At 52.7% G+C, this 21,429-nt stretch overlaps 3 protein-coding genes across 3 annotated transcripts; 2 read left to right on the plus strand and 1 right to left on the minus strand.

Annotated features, from left to right (window-relative positions):
* The first annotated feature begins 366 nt into the window (after positions 1 to 366).
* On the plus strand, positions 367 to 2,513 carry LOC142355354 (uncharacterized). The gene is made up of 7 exons (XM_075407555.1): positions 367 to 584; positions 734 to 836; positions 1,207 to 1,306; positions 1,450 to 1,509; positions 1,691 to 1,742; positions 2,238 to 2,368; positions 2,464 to 2,513. The coding sequence occupies exons 3-7, from the start codon at positions 1,253 to 1,255 to the stop codon at positions 2,485 to 2,487; spliced, it is 321 nt and encodes a 106-aa protein (XP_075263670.1). The 5' UTR covers positions 367 to 584; positions 734 to 836; positions 1,207 to 1,252; the 3' UTR covers positions 2,488 to 2,513.
* A 1,541-nt stretch (positions 2,514 to 4,054) lies between these two features.
* LOC142355352 (uncharacterized) lies at positions 4,055 to 8,179 on the minus strand. The gene is made up of 6 exons (XM_075407553.1): positions 7,006 to 8,179; positions 6,601 to 6,807; positions 5,719 to 6,382; positions 4,994 to 5,455; positions 4,583 to 4,755; positions 4,055 to 4,429 (listed from the first exon to the last, which is right to left on the minus strand). Exons 1-6 carry the CDS (start codon positions 8,152 to 8,154, stop codon positions 4,055 to 4,057), a joined length of 3,030 nt encoding a protein of 1,009 aa, XP_075263668.1. The 5' UTR covers positions 8,155 to 8,179.
* Positions 8,180 to 17,778: 9,599 nt separating this feature from the next.
* Positions 17,779 to 19,804, plus strand: LOC142355353 (uncharacterized). Its single transcript, XM_075407554.1, has 6 exons — positions 17,779 to 17,829; positions 18,004 to 18,158; positions 18,260 to 18,316; positions 18,419 to 18,670; positions 18,815 to 19,023; positions 19,268 to 19,804. The coding sequence occupies exons 2-6, from the start codon at positions 18,114 to 18,116 to the stop codon at positions 19,710 to 19,712; spliced, it is 1,008 nt and encodes a 335-aa protein (XP_075263669.1). The 5' UTR covers positions 17,779 to 17,829; positions 18,004 to 18,113; the 3' UTR covers positions 19,713 to 19,804.
* The last annotated feature ends 1,625 nt before the right edge of the window (positions 19,805 to 21,429 follow it).

The raw sequence follows: 21,429 nt of genomic DNA on the forward strand, positions 1-21,429 counted from the left end.
TGACAAATTAGCACGGGGCCCCAGCCTGGCCACCCCGCCCGGCCCGGCTCTGCCTGGCTTGAGAGTCATAACTCATAGCGATATCAGGGCTCATATATTGCCAGAACGCAAAGCGTGCGAACTGTGAACTGTCACATATCTCGATCCTCTACTAAGTAGGGTACCCTACCAGCTACCTACTACCTTTTTTGGCCGGCTGGGTACGTTACACCTAGCCCATAGGCTGACCCCCGGATGTAATCAACCTTTCACTACCTACACTGCAGTGTAGCAGTGGCACACCTGCACCCAGCCGAAGGCACGTTCGGGGTGGACGGGGGGGGATAGCACCAAACGATCTACCTACGACCTCACTCAGGCAAGCACACCACCACATCCGTCGCTAGTTGAGGTTCGGTGGCCACTACAGACATCTTGGCCAGTACCCTTGGTGCAAACCAGCTCCGCGACAGCTATATCTTCTCGCTGAATATTACCAACTCCTCGGCTATGGAAGCTACCGTGAGGAAGGGAACATAACCTCCGAGGCACAGCAACCTGCATATGCACACCCCGTTACCGCTTTTTTCCATGTGTTTTTCAAGGTGTGGTCTGGCACTGTGCTGCAAGTTCTGCCACGTGCCCCCAGTGACACTCTCAGTGTGACCTTGAACAACCTGAATCGGAAAAAGTGAAGAAGGATCTACAGCCCACAAACTGATCTGTCTGCCTTGTACTCATGCTTGTGCTGCAGGCAGCTGCCATCACCTGGTATATAGTATGTACTTGGGTTTGTTAAGTCGTTTGTTCCAAATTTCGTTCTTTGTGTCGTCCTGTTGGCTCTTGACTTCTGGACGGTGCGAATGGACCCAAGGGGCCCTCGCCCCCTTCTCTGCGTCCCCGCCTTTCGCCATCATTCCCTCTCCCAAACATGCACCTATCGCCATTTTTGGGCTTAGCTGGTACCAACCGACCCTGTCCCTTTGGGTCCGGCTTGGGCGTGCTGCAATAGCATTGCTGGTAGTCACGATTTGCATGAACGGTTTGGAGCGACGGCCGCTTGGCATATCCTCAATCTCCAATACGATCCCCACATATGCCTGATTACATTGCACCATACATGAACTCGCTTATTGAATTGTGAGGTAAGGACAAATAGATGCTCCAGCAGTGTCCAGCCAACCGAACAGCACTGATTGTGTTCTGAAGGCTACTGTCTGTTGTTAGGTTAAAAACGTGTCTGGGAGACTGCTAGTTGGTCTTCGTTGGTGGAATGAAGTGGCCGGACGATGGGAGCAGCACCTGGCAGTTTGAAAGCCTCGACGAAGTATTGTGTAGTACAGATGATCTGATTGTGTTGGCTTTTTGCAGATGTTTTTGAGCATCTGCGCTCATCAGGACATGTGCCGCGCAAATAGTAGAGCCTGAGGCCATCATTGACTTTATTGGTCCTTTGCTGCACTTAAACAGGGACAGCGAGTCATAAACAGCAAAGACAAGGGAATATTCTGGATGGGTGTTTATGTTGCGGTACCTGACCTGCCAAGCCCTGCCCTGCCAATCCCAATGACTGAATTCTCACCGCCATTATCTCCGTATCTGCACATGAACAACATCTGTGTTCACTACATTGAATTGAATTGGAGAGAGATTATGAATTCCCCTCATTTGCGGGTGCTAACACATCTCCCCCGGACACCTTTTGCTGCAGCCCCTGGCCTGGGTGCTGCTCATCATCCTCGCAGTGTTTCGCTTCACGTTAGGTGGGTAGGTTGGCCTGGCTTTCGACCTCGTGCTGCTCTTCATGTTATCCTCTGTCATCTGCCGTTCATGATGTGCCCAGCCCCCGAGGCTTACCTGCTTCGCTCTCTAGCCCTGATTAGTTATGTGTACGTGCTCACCGCTGATGCGAGGGGCGAGCCACATAAACGAGATTAGAATAGAGGGGTGCAGAGGGGAGAAAAGGGACGGGGGGAGGGAATGATAGAGAAATGCAGGGAGAGGGGGCCGGGGGGGGGGGGGGGGGGGGGGGTAATGCTTCCTTGTGGAAGAGAAACAATGTAAGGCATCCCCCAATGGGAGCCTTGCCAGTGCACGGCAGCTGTGTCAACCATACACACTGTTGAGGAGCACAATGCCTCTACATTGGGCATGGCACATGCTGGCCGCATTGTTGTGTCCGTGAAATGCGTTCTGTGGGGGAATTGGGGCAGGTTTGGGGGCTGGTTGACATCTGAGATGATATGACCCGCATGCAGACTACCTTCTCATAGCATTCATCGGCATTATGCTGTCCGGAACAAATCTTTATGGATACTACAAGTGCAGTAAGGATCAGAAAAAGAAGATGGAGAGCTACGCGCGTGGGTTCATGACCCAAGGCATCATGGTGAATAAATACCACTCCACAGTTATTTGAGTTGACAACTGGTGTCACCTGGGATTCCGGGTTCGTCCAACTAACTGCATGGTACTGGCTTGCAGAATGCGTTCAACCGCTTCGTTTGAAGAAAAAACTCCGGGCAAGCACACGCTGGCAGCCGTTGTAATCAACTTCGGAGCGAACACCCAACACTGTCGGATCACCAGCTGGTGTTCCGACATAGACACTTCCAATACCATTTATCTCGCTAGGCGCAACCGAGGGGGGGGGGGGGGGGGGCACATTGTACGCACAACTCGGGACCTTGGGACCTCGGGACACGAATGCATGTGCAGGACCCCAGTCTCCTTGCCATGCTCATGAGTGCAGGTTTACCACTCAAGGTGTTCATATTATCACATCATTTACATGCCAGAACACCGGAGAGATGTGCAAACCGCATACTGCACGGAGGGGTAGGTGTGAGGGCTGAGACTTTTCATGTACCATCACCAGCTGAGGCCCACAGGAAGTAGTAGGATGGTCACAGTATTGCCTGTCACGTCTTCGTAAGCACCGTTTCGCATCTCCCGCCGACAAGAAAAAAGTTCTCCCTTATGACAGGCACCTGCTCTGCGTTCCGGTTCTGCCTTTCACAAGCAGGTGCTCTGATGGGCACGTTGTCACAAGGCCTCCTTGTTTTGCCATGTTTTGCAGTTCCTTACCTGAAGGAATTGGGCACGTGATGGTTTGCCTTTGTTGCCGTATATTGAAGCTCTTCCAAGTTGTACGGTTGGCAAACCTTCTCCACAAACCTTCCCCCAGAAGCTACGATGCAGAGTTGCAGACCATATATTGACCGTATTATCCTGTGTGACGTGGTAGGTCATGTAACATTGAGTATGTATGTGTACACACATAACACCCGGTTTCAGCATCATGCCGACCAGAGAGAGGCGGGCCTGGGGAAAAGGGGGGGGGGGGGGGGGGGGGGCATTTGTCCGCAACCTATGTGAACCTATGTCGGATCACAGTGGCCTCTATCATGGGTGAACGTACCATGGGTGAACTGTGGCACGCATTGTGGCATGCACATCGGATGTTGATGCTCTCAAGCTTGGCACCACACGCACCCCTGCGAAGCGCGGGCAGGACATGTGGTTGCCTTCCAAAACTTCTTCATGATGAGATAATAAGCTTCCAAGTCAACGCACGCTCACAAATGACTGATCTGTGTGAATACGACGCAGGCAATACAGTGGGCTGCCTTCAGGTTTTCTTGTAGTCCACGACCCCGGTTTAGGATGACAGCCGCTGGGTGTATGTGTGTGTGTGTGTTGGGGGGGGGGGGGGGGGGGGGGGTTATCAGTTTTCGCAGCTGAAGTGTGAGATGCGTAGAGATAGAGTTAATCAGGTACAGACTCAACAGCCGGGAACCCAGGGCATGCTACCGATCTCTGGACACATATATGAGGCCTGATCGCACTCGTGATTTTATGCGTCAACAAGGTGAATCAACGCAAAACAGACGACAATACAGATAGGATCGAACCAGCATCCTGGTAGTTGGAACAAGCCGGATGATGTAAAGATTCATTCAATGTTGCCAATGATCCATGGTTCAAATGAAGCATGCTGCTTGGTTGGGTCAAGGTTCTGCTATTTTCAGCCAGAAATAGTCAGTCAAAAAGTGGCTACTGGATTAAACTTTGCCTAGCATGTCATGTTGTTCTGCCAACCCATTGGCATGTATGTCCGGTTCTGAGCACTTGGAGTCTGACTACCGCCGCTGCTCCAACGCTGTGGTTGTTGAGGGGCCAGGCCGGATTGATACATGCTGCCACCTCCGTCGGGCATCACTGCCCCTGGGCTGCTGCCATATACTCGGTTACCAAGGCCCCTCATCGGTAGAGTATCTGAGGAATCCCCTGGCATGCCTCGCCACGCCTGCTGTGAGGGCGGCTGGTCAGACTGTGGCATTCCATAGGGCGACATTCCCATGCCACCGCCGGGCATGCTATACATGCTTCGGCCACTTCCCTGCTGGGATGGAATAATTCCAGGCGAGCCGCTGTATGCACTACCCTCCTGCGAACGAAACACAGTGCCATGCTGTGGGGGACACATTTGCCACAAGCGCAACCACATCATGCTGTGGGGTAGCAGCATGCGCCTTGGCCCAGCAGTCCAAGACAGCATCCCATAATCACTACAGAGCAAGCCGGTAGGCCGGGGCATTACCTCCATGACTGGTGACTCATTCATCATGTATCTGGAATTGTCCATCACACTCCCTTGAGTCTGGCTGAAGCCTCCCCCCATCATGCTGTCACTTCCGTTCATGCCCACATTGGGCTGCCGGAAGCCACCCTGCTGGGCATACATCTGTGGCTCCATATCCATCATCGGTTGTGCTGTATGAGTAAGGCAAATCACGGTCAGGCGTCAGATGCGGAGACAAAAAAAAACTAAACTACCCTCTGGTGCGTCGCAACACGGCACAGCATCAAAAGCGCCGACTGAATTGGCTATGGGAGACGGAAGACGGACAGCAGAGGCAGTTCTCAAATCTGAGCCCTGGGAATGCAGGGACAGAGGAGGCCTGCTACATCATACCAAACAGCATCAGGGAAATAGGGTGGTAAATCTCACCAGATCTGACATCCCCTCGCATCCGCATGCCGGTATTTGGGATGCGCATTCGGATACCACCATCTCCCCCATCAAAGGATCCCCCAGTACCCATAGACTGAAAATCCTCTGGTGCCATTCCAGTTTGGCCGTAGCTGGGTCCGGGCTGCATTCCACCTCTCCAATACTGTTGCTGCTGCATCATGCCTGATGGATAGTCGCCATAGTATCCACTGCCACTGCCACCCATAGATGGCATGCCTCTCCCAGATTGACCCCAGCTCATCGCCATCTCCCCAGACATACCCCTGCTCATTCGGTAACCACTGTGGGACATGAACGAGCTTCCGCCCTGGCGCATGTCCTGAGGTAGATCCATACCAGTGTGATCCATCACTTGGCCAAGGTCTGACATGCCACCCGAGTCCATGCCCCATGCAGATCCAGATCCTGGACCGGAGCCAGACGCGTATCCAGCCATGCCTAAGGGCAGCACATGTGGGGGTGAGATAAGCACACTAATGACCCAACTTGTCACTACCTTAGTGATGGACGCACAAGAACCAAAAAGCATTGGCATATCAACCACACCATGAATCAATGCACAACACAAAAGATATGAGCAGTTGACTGACAAACTGCTTCTGTCGCAGAAAAAGTCACATGTACCGCTGTTCGCAAGGTAAATCGAATTCGGCAGATAGCAAAACAGTGGACTATGGGGAACTACAATCACAGCAGCCTACCTTGCCGCATACCAGCAAAACCCCAGTTATTCATGCCATCTCCCATAGGATACGGCCCACCATCCCGCCCAACACTGGGCGGAAGCCCCCCTTGCACCATCATGTTGTCCTGTAGTTGATCAAACTGAGAGAAACCGCCCATCTGATTCCCCATTGACATGCCAGGCGATGGGCCCACAGGTCTGCCCTGTTGTTGAATCCGAATCTGCTGCTGCCCTTGCTGCTCGGCGTTAGGTCCCTTGCCTGTCGGGTCCCAGTTCTCCGCCCTATGGTCGTCCTGCTGCCATGGGTCAGGAGGGCCCGCTCCCGTGCCATCCGCACCACCGCTGCCATTACCGCCACCTAACTGTTGCTGCTGCGGCACCGCCATGTCTGTCTCGGTCTTCGTTTCAGTGCCTGGTTCTGCCCGCTGAGCCGAGGATGGTCTGCTGGCCGGGGCGCCTCCAGCAGGCACCTCCAACGATGTGGTGGCTTTACCAGAGCCACTTCTCGTCCCAGCAGTTTCTGCGTCACTACTCAGAGCCATGGCTGGGCTGGTTCCTTCCTCAGGAGCTTCCAATTCGTGCACACCTGCTGGTTGACCGTTCCCACTGCTGGTAGGAACAGCTGGCCGGCGCTTGCGCCGTGGTGGTGGGATATCCGCCTCGCAGCCCTCTTTGCTCAACTGCAGATTCCAACAGAAGTGTACCCTCAGCGCAAGCAAACTGTAACGTGGAAATTGGGTGATGCTTCAGAGCGACAGCATACGGAAGAGGGCAGTGTGTCTAGGCAGTACGATCCATACTAATTCATGCACGACGAAAGAATGGTACTCAAGAAAGCATCGCTGGAATCCTACAGGGATTCTGCGAGTCCCCTCAAGATCCGAGTAGCCTTGAATACCTTATTGTAGTATTTTTGTGCATGGCTCCGAATCTGCACCGGAGTCCGTGTGTGCACGTGTTCAGCAACAGACTTCCATTTCCGGCCGTACTTCTCTACTGCTTCTATGAATCGTTCATGCTCCTCTGTGCTCCACACCTCTCGGGTTTTCGTCGAGACATAGGACTTCCGGGACTTGGAGTCTTCTGCCCTGCCGGCCTTTGCCCCCTTTTCGCAAAAACAGCAGAGAAAGTGTGGCAAGCAGGCAACCAAGAGATGAGCTGCTAGGTGTCGAATGGGGAAAACTGCTGTGTGTATCACATATATGCAGGTTGTGCTGGAGATGGCTGATTCATCACAGTTCCGCGGTCAGGCACGGGAGCCACCAGCCGGAGTATGTAAATGAACAAGATTGCGTGAACTGACCTCAGCACCAGACACCTTGTCAGTGTCTTGCTTATCTGTAGTGTCTTCTCTGCCAGGTTCAGAAGTTTGCTTAGGGGAAACGAGTGCAGATTCTGCGTTCGCCTGCGCTAAAGAGGCAGCTGAAGGTCTGCCGCGTCCTCTCCCGCGGCCAGAAACCCCGCCGCGCTTCCCAGCTGAGCGCGAGCCTTTCCCACCCCGTGAGCCACCGCGCGTTCTCCCCCTTCCCCGACTGGCAGCGACCTCCGCCTCCGACTCCGCAGCAGCGATGGCAAGCTTTGAGGGAACTCTGCGACGAGGACCGCTTACGGGCAGCACGGGCGGGGCCGGGGTGATCTTTTCGGGTTCGGGGATGGCATCCCCCTCTTGTTTGGCCGTAGGCTCGGACGGCTGTTTAGATTCCGGCACTTTCTCAACTCCTTCACCCCCTGCGACGACAGGCTGCGAGGCTGAGGGTGGGTCCTCGCCGGCGGGTTTCCCTGTTTGCGGGGAAGTTGCCTCTGGGCGTCCGGGAGCAGTTTCTTTCGCGTTGGGCGCAGCATCAGGGGTCACTTCCGTCTCCCCGTCCGCGCTATCTTGAGTAAGTTGCGGGATTCCCGGTTCAGGTTCCTCCGCCCCGGAAGCTGAGTTGTCAGGCGCTAGATTTGCCTTGGATGGGATCGCGGGGTTTGCTGCAGCAGCAGCAACAGCAGCAGCAGCCGAGGCAGCCGTGGCGGCTGGGGCTGCACCGTTGGAGCGACGTCGCGCTTTGGGCTTAGCCAGTCGGGCCATTAGACCACTGAGAGCTTTGCGCTTTATTGCACCAGGGGTTGGGTTTGCCACCGGGGGGTCCGCGGGGGCAGGAGGCTTGGCAGCCTTGTCAAGATTTTCCTGAGGTTGCACCGCTGCCACCGCGGTTGCCGCTGGCTGCGGTTTACGCGGAGGTTCTGCCTCTGAAACAGTTGAGGCAGGCACCTCGCCACTGGATCTCAAGGCCTCGTCATCCTGGATTCCGACAGCTTCAGATTCTACAGCGGCATCTTTCTCAGCTGAGGCTCTTGCAGCGAGAGCAGCAGCGGCAGCGGCCGACTTGCCCGCCTGTGTTGTTAGTGGTAACGACCCAGCGGTGCCGCCACAGACAGGGGGGTCCTCTCCCGCCGTGGGTTCAGACATTTCAGTTGTGTCCAAGGGCAACTGAAGTCAATTTTCCGGACACGTCACGTTGATCCAATTTTCTGATTCCCAAAACCAATGATGGATTAGGCGTGCAGTGGCGGCTCAGAGTCGCAAAGGCCGCTGCAGCTAACCCTAGCTGTGCAAAGGGATTGGTGCTTGACTCAGTGCACCAGACTGAGCTAGGCCGAGCACTTCCGCGCAGTGGCGCCGGGAAGACGTCATGAGTCATGACCCATGGGTAGTATGCATGCATAGGTACTGATGAACCATATTATGCACCAGGCAGGCATGACCGGCCGAGTCTTGCTGACACGTTGAGTGTTGAGTCCGCGGGTGTGCACTCGATCACAGTGCGTGCCCTACAATAAATAAGCTATATCTGTCGATATTCCCACATAATCTGGTGCGCCTTATTATTAAAACATGCTACCTAGAGGTACCTACCTACCATGTGGCCGGCCGGTAGGTGTCGGCCTATGTGGGCCTACAAGAACAGAACGAGAGAGAGTAAGAGCCCGCCGGCCACATGTACGCATGCATGTGAAATTGTGCATAATTGTGCAATTGTGCATTACTTGCGCGCATACTGATGTGGCCGGCCGCGGAGGAACGTACCCTACTTGTAAATGGGGCCGGCGCGCGCGTAGGTACCTAGGTAGCTACGTAGGTACGTCTTCTTGGCTGTAATCAACCTTTCACCTGGACGTAGGTACGGCGTACCGTACTGGAACAGCGCTGGTACGAGTTTTAACTCGGCCGTTTAAAAAATTAATAAATTATAGATAGGGATCGAGCGGGGGCCCTAATAATTCGAGACATGTTCCTACTACACTACCCTACCAACTATCGCTACAGACATTATTATAGGCATGGAAAACAGTGGCTCTGCCATGGACCGAACAAATGTTGCACTTAGTTGTTGAGAAAATTACAAATGAGGGTACCTTTCCGGCCGGATTTAACTACATTTGAGGGCACTTTGTTGCAAATGAGGGCACCCCGCCATCGTGATGCGGGACCCTTTTCACACCTGTTGCTACATGGGACAAAGTAGATTACCGGTCGTATTGACAAGTTTGGACACCAAGGCGGTCGGCACACCAGTTGCAGGGGAGAGCGAGAGATAAGCAAGGCGGTGGGGGGACTGCTGCGCGGCGCGCAGCAGTAGCAATTTCAGGGAAGATCGAGAGACAAGGAGGGCAACCCGCAACGGAGGGGGTTGGCAGTCGGGGACTGCGCCTGCCGGCCTGGGAGGTATAGTTCCAACATAATTAAGTGAAAGGGGGGAGGGTCAGTACATGTACGGTACGTACCACAAGTGATACGGAATCATCACGGCCTGTAGATCGGACGCATAGGATGCCCTGGTTTGTGCTTATCTACGGCGCCCGTGATAGCCGTGGAATATTGTGTTACCATATCGCGGTATGCTATGGAGAGTACGAGCTGGTACCAAGTTGTAAAAGGCCATAGTATTCCTGCAATCGCGATATAAAGTGCGTACTTACAACAGAGTATTTCTACATGCACCGGTGTGTTTTGGTCTTAGTGTAGGCGTAGAAAGTAGGGTGTAGTGAGGGAACTCGAGTTACATGTGGCAATGGGGGGCCTAGCCGTGGGGGACCGTTGGCCGGAAACAACGGTTGCCGGGGAGCTCACACACACACACACACACACACAATTCACGGGCGGCACACCACCTTATCCGCTGAAAGTGTCGGACACATCCGGTGATGCGGCGGGACTATAGCAATACTAGCGATCGAAAAGATCTGCCAGGCCGCCCTGTTCCAACGCGGCCCAGGGCATCTGCAACCATCGGCACACGTCTGTACCCTACCTGCCGGCTTCGCGCGGAAATTTCCGTGGCGCGAGCCCGTGGCGCGAGCCCGTAGTGCTAGCCCGTGGCGCGAGCCCGGCCGTACTCGAGATGGTACGCCACTGACGAGTGGGGTGAGCCGAGGGTGGCTGGCCGGGATCGCGGATGTGCCACACACACCTTCGTGATTGCGCGAAGGTTCGCCGCGGGGACGGCACGAAATCGTTGCCATGGAGTTCATGGCAGGGGAACGAGGGTTGATCGTTACTGCGTTAGATCAATTCATGGGACCAAGGACGCCTTGATCCATGAGATCCGGTTTGGTCGGAGATGGTACTAATCGTAAACACTAGTACAGCCCGTCGAATCAACAGATTGGCCGTTCCGAATTAGCTTGTTCTTGAGCAATGCGAACGGTTGCCTAAGTCTACTGTTCGCATTAATCAAGAACAACGATTTTGGGCTTAATTCAACGGAATCGCTGAAAATCCTACTGTTCGCATTAAACAACACAACGATTTCGGTCCTTAATTAATTCGACAGCCTCGATTCCGTCGAAACAGTGACCTTGTTTCGACGTCGAAACAAGGCTGTCGAATTAGTGGACCAGTCCGAAATGTGCCTGTTCGGACGATATTCCGGGGTTCTGTACGTATTGGGCCTTTGCACGCACGGGCGCGATCTGTTTCCCGGGCGCGAAGAAGTCAACGCCCACAGATCACCACCGCGGGCGGCACCACACAGTATCCGCTGAAAGTATCGGACACAATCGGTGATGCGGCGGGACTATAGCGATACTGGCGGTCGAAAAGCTCTGCCAGACCGCCCTGTTCCAGCGCGCCCCAGGGCATCTGCAGCCATCTGCACACTTCTGTACCCTACCTGCCGGCTTCACACGGAAATTTCGATCCGTGTCGCGAGCCCGGGCGTACTCGAGATCGTACGGAATTTAATCGTACTACGAGTAATAAACACTGATTATTACCGTTTGCAAGCAACCGTAGACAGCAGGAAATATAATATAATACAACGCGTATCAACTAAATACATTTTGGTACGTTTTCCGCTTCAGAAAATACAAAATCGCCTCAGAAAATACCCCCAAAAACTAGAGAATAGCATTTATTGGGGTATTTATTTATATTTTGTTACTCGTATTTCCTGGCTGTATTTTGTGATGTGTTTTGTGAGCACCAAGGATACAGTCGCATTTAAAAGAGCACCTAGGGTAAGCAGGGTATGACGAGGTGTCCAGTTTCGAAAGTGGAGTTATTAGTCCCACTTTCGAATTTCGATATCGGCGCGCAACTAGTCAGCGACAGCAAGCACAGATGGGAGAGAGGAGGAAGGGTAGTAGGGGAGCGCAGGCGAGCTACACTGTGTGTAGATTTACCACCTTGATATCCTGAATGGGATTGCTGGGAGCTCGCAAAATGACGCGGCCTTGCTGTGCCGAAGTTGAAGCGCCAGCGCAGCGCCGGCTTGTCGATCGAGCTGCGTAAACCGGAGTTCTTCTCCAAAAGTACCGAGGTACGGACTCGCGAGGATACTTTTACTTGTACTCGGCTGGCGTGTGCGAGGAACTTCGGCCTTAACTCGCCGACTTTCGATTGCGGTAGGTAGGGCACGGATAGGGTATATCCCTACAACTTGATACCGAAATACAGAGGCAGAGTTTCAGTTTTTCGTATTGTATTTCGTGGTATTTTGTGGGACGGCAATGTATTTTCTGCGAAACCTTAACACCGTGGACCCTATTAATTTGCACGCAAATGTATTTATTTTGGGTATTAATAAAAATACAACAAAATACGCTGTCTACGGTTGCTTGCAAACGGTAATAATGCGAACAGTACAGCCCGTCGAATCAACAAACCGGCCGATTCTTAACCTGACAGCATTTCCGGCCGTTCCGAATTAGCTTGTTCTTGATTAATGCGAACAGTAGACTAAGGCAGTCCGTAGCAGGTTCCCGCCCACAAGAAATTTATGTTCCTCATTCTGCGACGAAACACGACAAAATATAGTATATACGGAACAGCGGATCGGACCGGTGGATGCTCGTACAAGTAGAGATACACTGCTCCACAAAAGATTGCACCCCCTAAAATCTTCCCATAATTTTGTCAATGGACAATGCATTGAGTTACGAAACCATCTTTGGCTCCCTTGGCTGCAGAACAATGCATTATGACTCCGCGTTATATGGCTTAGATGTCAAGGCAATGGTAAGGTTATGCATTACATGGACGTGGGTGGGGGACGTGCCCATGGTCAGGCCAGTCCATGTTGAGTTTACTTCGATTTTGCCTGAAACTAGAAATGTTGTCACATTTCGAGACATAAGTGATCACTTCTTAGTTCCTTACAGCATGATCGTAGCAAGGACAATGTGTCTCTTGTCATGCATAGCTAGGAACCATCAGGCCTCACCCTACAACATTAGGGCCACATGAGTTCCTGGTGCTTTGCTGGTGATTTCGAGCGACCCAATTTTGGCCCCTTCTTGACACTCTCTGGAGTCCTTCCACCATGGATGAGACACTCAAGCCATGCTATTCGTGCGCCAACCAACCCATGGTGATAGTGCATCGTGCACAAGGGTTGGTAGGGAGGGCCATTGCCCAATGTGGTGAGGGGAGCCCTGACAAGTGGTACCCCTCTAACCCTCTAAATGAAAAATTGCAAAAAATGGTCGGAAAAGGAGCAGGAAAGGGGCCCATGCCAAGGGTGGGGGAGGCCTTGAAAATGCTTGATCTTGCACCTCATGTGAGTGGGATGGGAGTGCATGCCTCATCCTTAGGGAGTGGTCATTACAAGGAGTCATTTGTGCCAAAATATTATTGCGACTTGGCCAAGTTTCAGGCTTCACAACAAGGTACCCTTTTCTATGATATTACTCGATTTTGACCCGGGCTAAGCCCCGGCCCTTGGCCCGGGACGGCGAAAATTTTACTCATGCTGGCCTTGACAACGCTCCGTTCTGAGCCCGTATGACGAAATTGGTTTTTTCACGGACAAGGCCGCTCATGAATTCGGGCGAGCTTCTGCCCCACCCAATGGCCACATATGGACGCCATTTCCTCCTCAATGACGGATTGGACTTGCAATTTGATATTTTTCAGCGGTGCAATATTGTGACAGCTTGGCATCAATGATCAAGCTGGCAGCTGCCACCGAATGGCCTACGGATGCTCAGTACTATTTCGCGTTATACCGATATTTTGGGCGATTTTCAAGCGTGTCGCTGACCTTTAACTGATATTCCAGGGGCTCGAAAAGGCCACATGCCGTGGATTCTTCTCCAAGGCTATAAATGCCTAAGTTATGTTTGCGGTGGTCTTTGAAACTACCGTGAATGGCAGCCAGGAAGTGCATAGATGACATACAATTACCACATGATTTTGTGAGCTAGGGGTTTACAGGGGGGTACTGACTTTTGTGGAGCAGTGTAGATATGATCATGCTTTAAACCCAGATCCCAGTCCATCGAAACGTACCAGATTTCTCGAATCAGGACCATATTGTCAGCGATGCTGCGATGTAGGCCCCCCGCCCCGGCCTGGCGTGCTAGCTGCATGTAGAATCTTATAAACAGGTCAGAAGTCAGAACCACAGAGTCGACGAAATGATACTCGTACTATAGACGTACGAGTACTAGCAATAAGGCCTTTGTTCCTTTTTAATTTGCGTTCGATTTTGTACAAGTACGAGTACCGGACATCAAGCCCATATATATATATCGGTACTCGTACCCTACTCCCGTATTTTCGAAATCCGGGGAACCGTCAGTGAGATACATGTGCAAACTGGTGCAAATCCGAGTTTTGTTTGGTTCTGTGGAGGTTTTCCTCACGAGTTCGAGCCGAACTCATGAGGAAACGGCCGAAAACGTAGGGGGTGGACCTCCCCACACTTTTTGAGATTCTTTGTTACAAAATGATCTCAGCGAAGCGTTGGGTTTTGGGGAGTAGGTAGCGATACTACTGCTCAAAGCGCAGCGCGTAGCGATTAATGGTATCGCTCGTACGGGAACATGATATATACGTTCACTTTTCCGTTTTGAACTGTTTCCGTAGGAGTACTCGTGAGATAAGCGATATAGTAATGAAGCTTAACTAGGGAGCCGTCCGATGATCGGCGGGACAGTTGTGGCCGCACGATTCGGCCGGTAAATAATTTATGCCGTCGGATTCAACTATCGATCTACATGAGCCGCAAGATGTGGTGCAAAAATAGGGTGCAAAATTAGGCAGCCGCACGATCAATATTAGGACAGCTAGGAGCCGCACGATCCAGGGGGTATTACTGGGTACGGGTAATTAGAGTAGGTATTATGAGTAGGTACGGGTAGGTACCTACTCATTACTACTCCTGCCCTAACAACTGGTACCTACGAGTACCTACTCCGGGTACCTACTCCAGGTACCTGCCGTGTACCAATCAATATCGAAGGATTCGATATGGAACGAGTAGGAGTAGGAGTAGGAGTAGGAGTAAAGGTCTACTACGCTAGCCAGGTAGGTAGGTAGGGTACCCAAAACCCAACAGCTTCGCGTAGTGCAACTGCCCAAGTTCCATATTATATATAGATAATAATAAATCAAAATAAAGGGAAAATAATGCAAAATATCTGTAGGACATGTTTGACTAGGACCTGCCAACGCTCGGTCAAGATGTGCCCGGTCAAAACACGATTTCGTACTGCTTTCGCGGACTCAATAGGAACTCTCGCCTAACTAATATAATTTGGTATTATTTGGGCGAGCGCCCATGCGATATTTGGAGCGAAGTGGTGCAAGAATGGGTATTTCGGGTATGTTTCGGGAATATATAGTTACAGTACGAGTACTAGTACTGCTAGTACCAATTTTTTATGCTACTAATGCGAGGGTAGGGTAGGTACGGGACGTATCGTCCTGGTCGGTAGTAACTGCCGAGCGACCTTCATCTCGGAGGCGCAGCCGGCGCATGACTGGGACCAACACCTTAGCGTCGACAACCTTGGGATTTTTTTTGGCTTGCGCAACACTTCACAATCGCTTTAGTTTTTCGCGCTATGCAGTGTTGGCGAGGTCGCCGCGGCCGACCCGGCATGCGGGCCGCAGGCTGTCCAGTGTCCGGAGATGTGCAAGATGACATCACCCCGCCGCAATGGAGTTGCAGGGTTATTTATGCTCTTCGCCCCCCCCCCCCCCTTCCCCCCCCACACACACACACACACACACACACACAAATTGTAGTACTACGTATACCCTTTGGATCTGCTAGCGGCAAGTAGAGGGGTTGTGGTCAGATTGTTTTAAGTGCAGTAACCTTGCTGAATGCCAAAAAACGTCACCTGAAACGCACCACATCAAAAAGCCATGCACTGCATGCACGAGTTTTGGCTCAGTCCATAATAGTTAGTTGATGTACGACCGAACACAAACTGGGTTTTTTTTGCATAGTTCGAAGTTCGAACCAATACCTCAACCCAAAACCGCTCCTTACATGTGGAGCCGGGTAGTCAGGGTACGTACTTAAGGAGACGCGAAAGTGTACAGTACGGCTAGAATTTATGGAAACCCTGGAATATACAGGGAATATATCCGGAAACCATAGAATCCATAGAAACCATAGAATAGCCCGTACGTAATAACACGATAGTCCGAGTCAGGGGGGATAGTCCGAGTCAGGATGACATGGGTGGGCACTGGCCGGCAGTCAGGCGAAACAGCGGGAGGAACAGAAGAGAGAACAATATTCGACATGAAAACCATACCGGTACGAATACAGGTACGACTACGCGGGGATCGTGTTGCGGGATATCCGGGTCAAGGGTCGGGGTCGGGGTCGGGGTTGGGATCGGGGTCCCGTTCCGGTCAGTGTCTGGGTCCGGGTCAGGTTTGGGGGTCAGGATCATGGGGTCAGGATCGAGGGTCAGCCGTTTCAGGGTGCGTGGGCGGGGGTCGAGGGTCAGAGGTCGGGGTTCGTGGCTGGGTTACGGGTACCTACTTGTGTATCATGCACGTCGGGAGTTTCAGGTTCCCTCAGATGTCAACCAGATTCACATCGCTAGGTACTCAGGGTAAGCAGCCGATGCTCAAGTCTCCGCAACTGCAGCAGCTTGCTGATGTAACATCTACGCATCTGAGACTGCCGCTGAATATATTCACTTGATAGGTACTCTCCGGCTAACTTGTTCCAAGCAACCCTCAGCACCACACTCGGCCGTTTGCACCTCTTTTCGTTCAGTAAGCTCCACTTCTCGACCCGCCCCACGCCGCTATGTTTGGCTCGGCTTATGTCCACCCCGCTTAGTAGCAAAGCCTCACAAACACGAGTCCCAGACCCTTGGGCACGCGTACATCAGCCACGCCCGTACCATTGCGGCTTGTTCCTCCGCTGCCTCCATCACAGTCCGGCTGACGGTGCGGCGTCAGATACAACAAGAATGCCGGCCGCACGCCCACTCCGGACAACAGGCGCCACTGCAGCGCGCCACCTGATTCCTTCGGATCATGACAAGATGTAGCGAGCCTTGAACTATGCTCTCCGCATTCATTCGATGAGATTTCCGGCTTTGCTGCAGCAGTTCCGGGCTCTCTGTATACCCCCCCCCCCCCCCCCCCAAGAAAAAAGAAACAAAACAAAACACACACACACACACACACACACACACACCCAAGGGTCTCCATAGGTTTCCTGTATTGCTACATATCACCCCGCCGGCTTTGCCACGACGCGCTCTGAAGTGCGGAAACGATTTGATGTTGTTCCAAAACACACCGCAGCTAGGGGCACAGTTTTGTCCACGCTCAGTTGTCACTGTCATCAGAGCCTCAACTGGCCACGGAACGTACACTCACCACCGAGCACACAACTGCAAATACACAGGTGCCACTGCTTCCGTGCACACAGCACATAAACTTCCCACTGGATCCCACCCCACTAGGCGATTTCTCTAGCTCCACATTCACCCCATACCTTCGCAGCTGACACACTATGGCTGATGAAGAGCCCCCAAGTGACCCAGTAAGCAAGCCCACACCCATCTCTGCAGTCAGCCACTCCCGTCCCTGGTGCTTTGTACGAGAGAAGGAATGCAGAACTGCTACTATGCCCTACTGCGATGTTTTGATAGTTTTCCGGCACATTTGGCACACACTCTTCAGGTTGAGGGACAGCTTTTGATCGATGACAGTAATGGAGATGCCATGGCAGACCTTGAAGATGACACGAATGGGGTGCAGCCTGCAATGTTCAATCCGATTAGGGGTTCGGAAACTGCAGTCCTCTTGTCACTGTTTCTCCTGCGGTCAACCTCACTTCTAGCTGCAGGAAGAGGGTCGTTTTTCACTTTCAATGTACCGGGTTCTCTTGATTCCCAGGATGATCAAATGGAAGATGTCATAGGAGGTGATGGGGATGGGACTGGAACGGTCGTGAAGCTTGATGATGAAGGAGATGTGGCGCCTGTGGTTGACAAACCTGCGACGGGGTCTCCTGATGACCCTCTCAGTCTTCCTCCGCATGGAACCGAGGTGTGCCAAGGATCCTATCAGGAATTGCAGCACATGTCTGACTTCGCGGACTCACAAGTAGACCTTGTTCACGCATAGGTGTTCATCGGAGGGCTTCCTCGATCTGCCACAGAGGAAGATGTTACTGCATTCTGTACCCAAGCCGGAGAGGTGTGCGGCTCCCCCTCAGCCTGCAGTGTACGTTTTCACTTGGATGCGCACTTTCATCTGCTTAGCATGGAAAGTTGCAGCTTCGGTGACCCTCCAAACTCTATGCGCTTGCGTTGTTCAGCTGCACTCCCTGAGGCTTGTCAAGGATCCTGGGAACCCCAACGCAGCAGAACAAAGGGGTAAACCATTTGCTGGCTCTCACTGCCCATTCTCCAGATTGATTAAAAACACCTCACACTGCTCTGACTTGCGAACTATCTGTGATAGTGTGGAAAGCGTCAGCCTTCTGTGTACTCAAACCCCCCCCCCCCCCCCCCCTTCCTTCTTCAACACACATACACCGTTTGGACAGGTTTGCGTTTGGCGTATACTTCACTGTCGAGTCCGCCAACAAGGCTGCAGAGCAGCTCACCGGAAAGGAGATCCCTGGCCACCCAGGATCCAAGCCTGTCCGTGTTGTGATGTCGTCTGTGAAGAATCGCCTGTTTCTCGGCAACGTTCCAAAGGTTTTCTTGCTCTATTCCTGGTTCTGGGACAAAGAGCCCGGGGGGGGGGGGGGGGGGGGAGGCCAGCCAGGTGGGTTGCTAACCGGTCTTGGTTTGTGCAGGATATGGGCAAACCGGAAATTGAAGGGAAGCTGAGAAAGGCTTGCATGGGTGTGGAGGTATGACATTGTTCTATATCCTGATGACCTTCCACACCGGGTATCTTCACACGTACAACAATCCTTCTATGACTCCTCCCTGAATCTTGCCCTGTAATGCAGAATGTGGAGATGCTGCCGGGGAATGGAACGGATGCGAATCGTGGTTTTGCTTTTGTTGAGTTCTACAATCATGCGGCTGCTGAGGCGGGCCGACGTGCGCTTGCACCCCCAGGCTTTACCCTGAATGGGCGGAGTCTGAGTGTAGCCTGGGCTGAGCCCAAAAAGGAGGACCCCTCCTTGATCGCAACCGCTGAAATCAAGTCAATTTATGTGACGAAACTACCTCCCAGCGCCAACTCAGAGAACCTCAAGGTGAGATGCTGGGCCCAGGGTGTTTACACTGCTGCCTGGACTTTCTCTGTCCAACTTGATGCCGCCGGTGCAAATATGTGGTTCGCAACGACAGAACATGGACATTATGTAAGCGATTGACATCGCCTATGCTGGCAACTTTAGAATCTATTTTCTTGTCATGGAACCATCGAGAGGATCGCCATTCCACCGCCAAAGCGCACACCTCATCCAGAATTCGCTTTCATCCACTTCACGTCTCGGGAGTCAGCTCTGTCTGCTGTGGAAGCCTGTCAAGCAACACCCCCGGAGCTGGATGGCAATGCTCTAGGAGTTGCCATGGCGCGAGCACAGCCAGATACCCGAAACCACAGGTGCTGCGACCCCCCCCCCCCCCCCCGACTCCCAACACAAACACACACACACACACACACACACATACACACACACACACACATGGCTTTTGTGCCACCCCACCAACCGCGTAAACACCAGTGTTTTCCGAAGTTGGTTCCACTAGTGATCAATGTTATCTCTGTATTGTGATCGTTGCTGTCCATAAACTGTTGCTGATGGCCATGCCCGCGACTTAACACTTCTCCGCATTCTCCTCTGTAGTTATGCCAGCATGTCTGGAAGAGGCCGAGGCTCTGGGAGAGGGGGAATGTACACTGGTGGGCCTTCCGGCGGGCGCAGTGGTGTCATGCCATATGGAGGCAGCCCGTATGGAGGCATGGCGGGTCCAGACTTTAGCCGGATGGCTATGGTGCCCATGATGCTGCCCAATGGCCAGGTTGGATACGTGTTGCAGGAGGGGCCCCAGGGTATGGACCCTGCAATGGCAGGTTATGGCCCTGTCAGGGGAGGTGGACCTGGGGGAGGCTACGGGTATCAACCTCCCCTGGTGGATACAGTGGCAGCTATGGTGGGCGAGGTGGCCGAGGGGGTCGCGGCGGGCGATACATGGGTGGTGGTGGGGGCTACAACAGCCGCTACCAGCCATATTGAAGACACCCGAGCATCTTTCCCCATACCCCCCCTCAATCACATGCAGCGATCCTAGGGATGTGTATATCCTTACAGATCAGTCGTTTGAGCGGACTGAAGTGACAGTACTGCGCCGTACACCAGTGATTTCTCATGGAGTTCGATGATTGTGTAACAACATAGCTAAACTTGATGGCTGTTTTAACAGTTCCAGAATGTCAGCCATGGAAGGGAACAAATCATTCCGTGCACGGGACGAACATCTCCGTGTGTTTTTCTGTTCTGTTTTTCTGTTGCGGTGCTGTATGTGTTGGCAATAGAAAAGGGGGGGGGGGGGGGGGGGGGGAGGGAAGGGTCGTACATATGACTTTATGCTTTGCAATGCTCCATTTTCCTGCTTGCTGGCGGGGTGGATTGACATCGGCTCTGAGATGTCCAAGTCTCATGCCCGTATCCTTGCCTGCTGGATGATACCAGTCGAGGGCAACCAACTAACATGCACCGGCACAACAACAAACCATCAACGCCACAAGCACCAATGTGTTGCCTTGAGCTGTTAGGGGATGCTCCCCTTCAAATACTACGAACTGGTTGTGTACAAGGATCTGATCAGCTGTATTTTCTTTCAAACAGTTTGAAATCAAACCGTGGTGTGCCAAGTTAGTCATACAGGTCTAAATGTGTGTACATCTTCAACGCTTCAGCTGCAACTAGTACTGACCACTTGTAGAATCTTTGTTTCATGGTTGGACGCCATGTAATCTAGGCCTACACCAAGGTGTAGTGCGAGATCCGCAGTCACAAAACCCCCGGGGGGGGGGGGGGGTCATTGTTAAAGATCTTCCCCACTGACTCCAGCCTCTTCAAACCCCGAAAACCACGTGTATTCTCACGGGCCTGTTGTCTGCCATCACTTTAGGCAACGATGCAGGGGTGGACAAGTGCATTGAGGAGCTGGTGCTTCACAACCCTTCATGCACAGGGCGGGCGTGCTACCTCCTCTGCACTGGCAGGCTTGTGGCAGCTTTGTCTGGAGTGTAGGGGCAAAAGCTTTCTCACCCGTCCTCAAGCTACCCCCACCGCTGAGGCCTGGATCAAGCCCAGCTGCTTTGGGCTGAACCATCCAAGGAGGTTGGAGAGCGAAGGGTGGTGCAGATCCTGACTGCTGATGTGCTGGGCCCTGCCCGGTTGTGAGTGTCCTCAGAAGTAAAACCTGCAGCACGGACATGGCCGCTGTCCTGGAAACTTTCTCACCTTTCCAGTGACCGTGCTGCCATCGCGCACCCCTCCCTCTCGGCCACTGGAAGTTATGCACCATGGATGTAATGTCCTCCGTTTCTTCACTCGGTTCGGATTTCTCTTGTCTTTTAGGCACTATAGAATTGGTACACAATAGCATCCTTGGTGTTCCTGGTTAGTCCCTCTTCGAGTCACTGCCCTTCCACCTACCCACCAACCCAAAACACACCTTTAAATAATTTAATCCAAACCCCAGATGATCTATGTATCCAATGTACCCCACCCTGACACAGTTGTGCCCAACCGGCCCAGGCTGGAGACTGCCACAGGCCAATTGGGCTACACAACAGGGTCGTAATGAAGGCTGGGTGAGATGTGGAGTTCAGGTCAGTTAATTTCAGAGCTTCAGTGGAGCAGGCGGCAAGACAGAGCGGCTACCTACAGCCGTTACCTCGAAACCACGCGGAGTACTGCAGACATCTTCATGATTACTATCGAATCTGGAGACCCTGCTAGCCTGGTGACCCCGTTGGAGCTGTGTTTGTGCACCAGAG

This window comes from Convolutriloba macropyga, unplaced genomic scaffold, assembly GCF_964194025.1.
Source record: "Convolutriloba macropyga unplaced genomic scaffold, txConMacr16.3 SCAFFOLD_4485, whole genome shotgun sequence".
Lineage (NCBI taxonomy): Eukaryota > Metazoa > Xenacoelomorpha > Acoela > Convolutidae > Convolutriloba > Convolutriloba macropyga.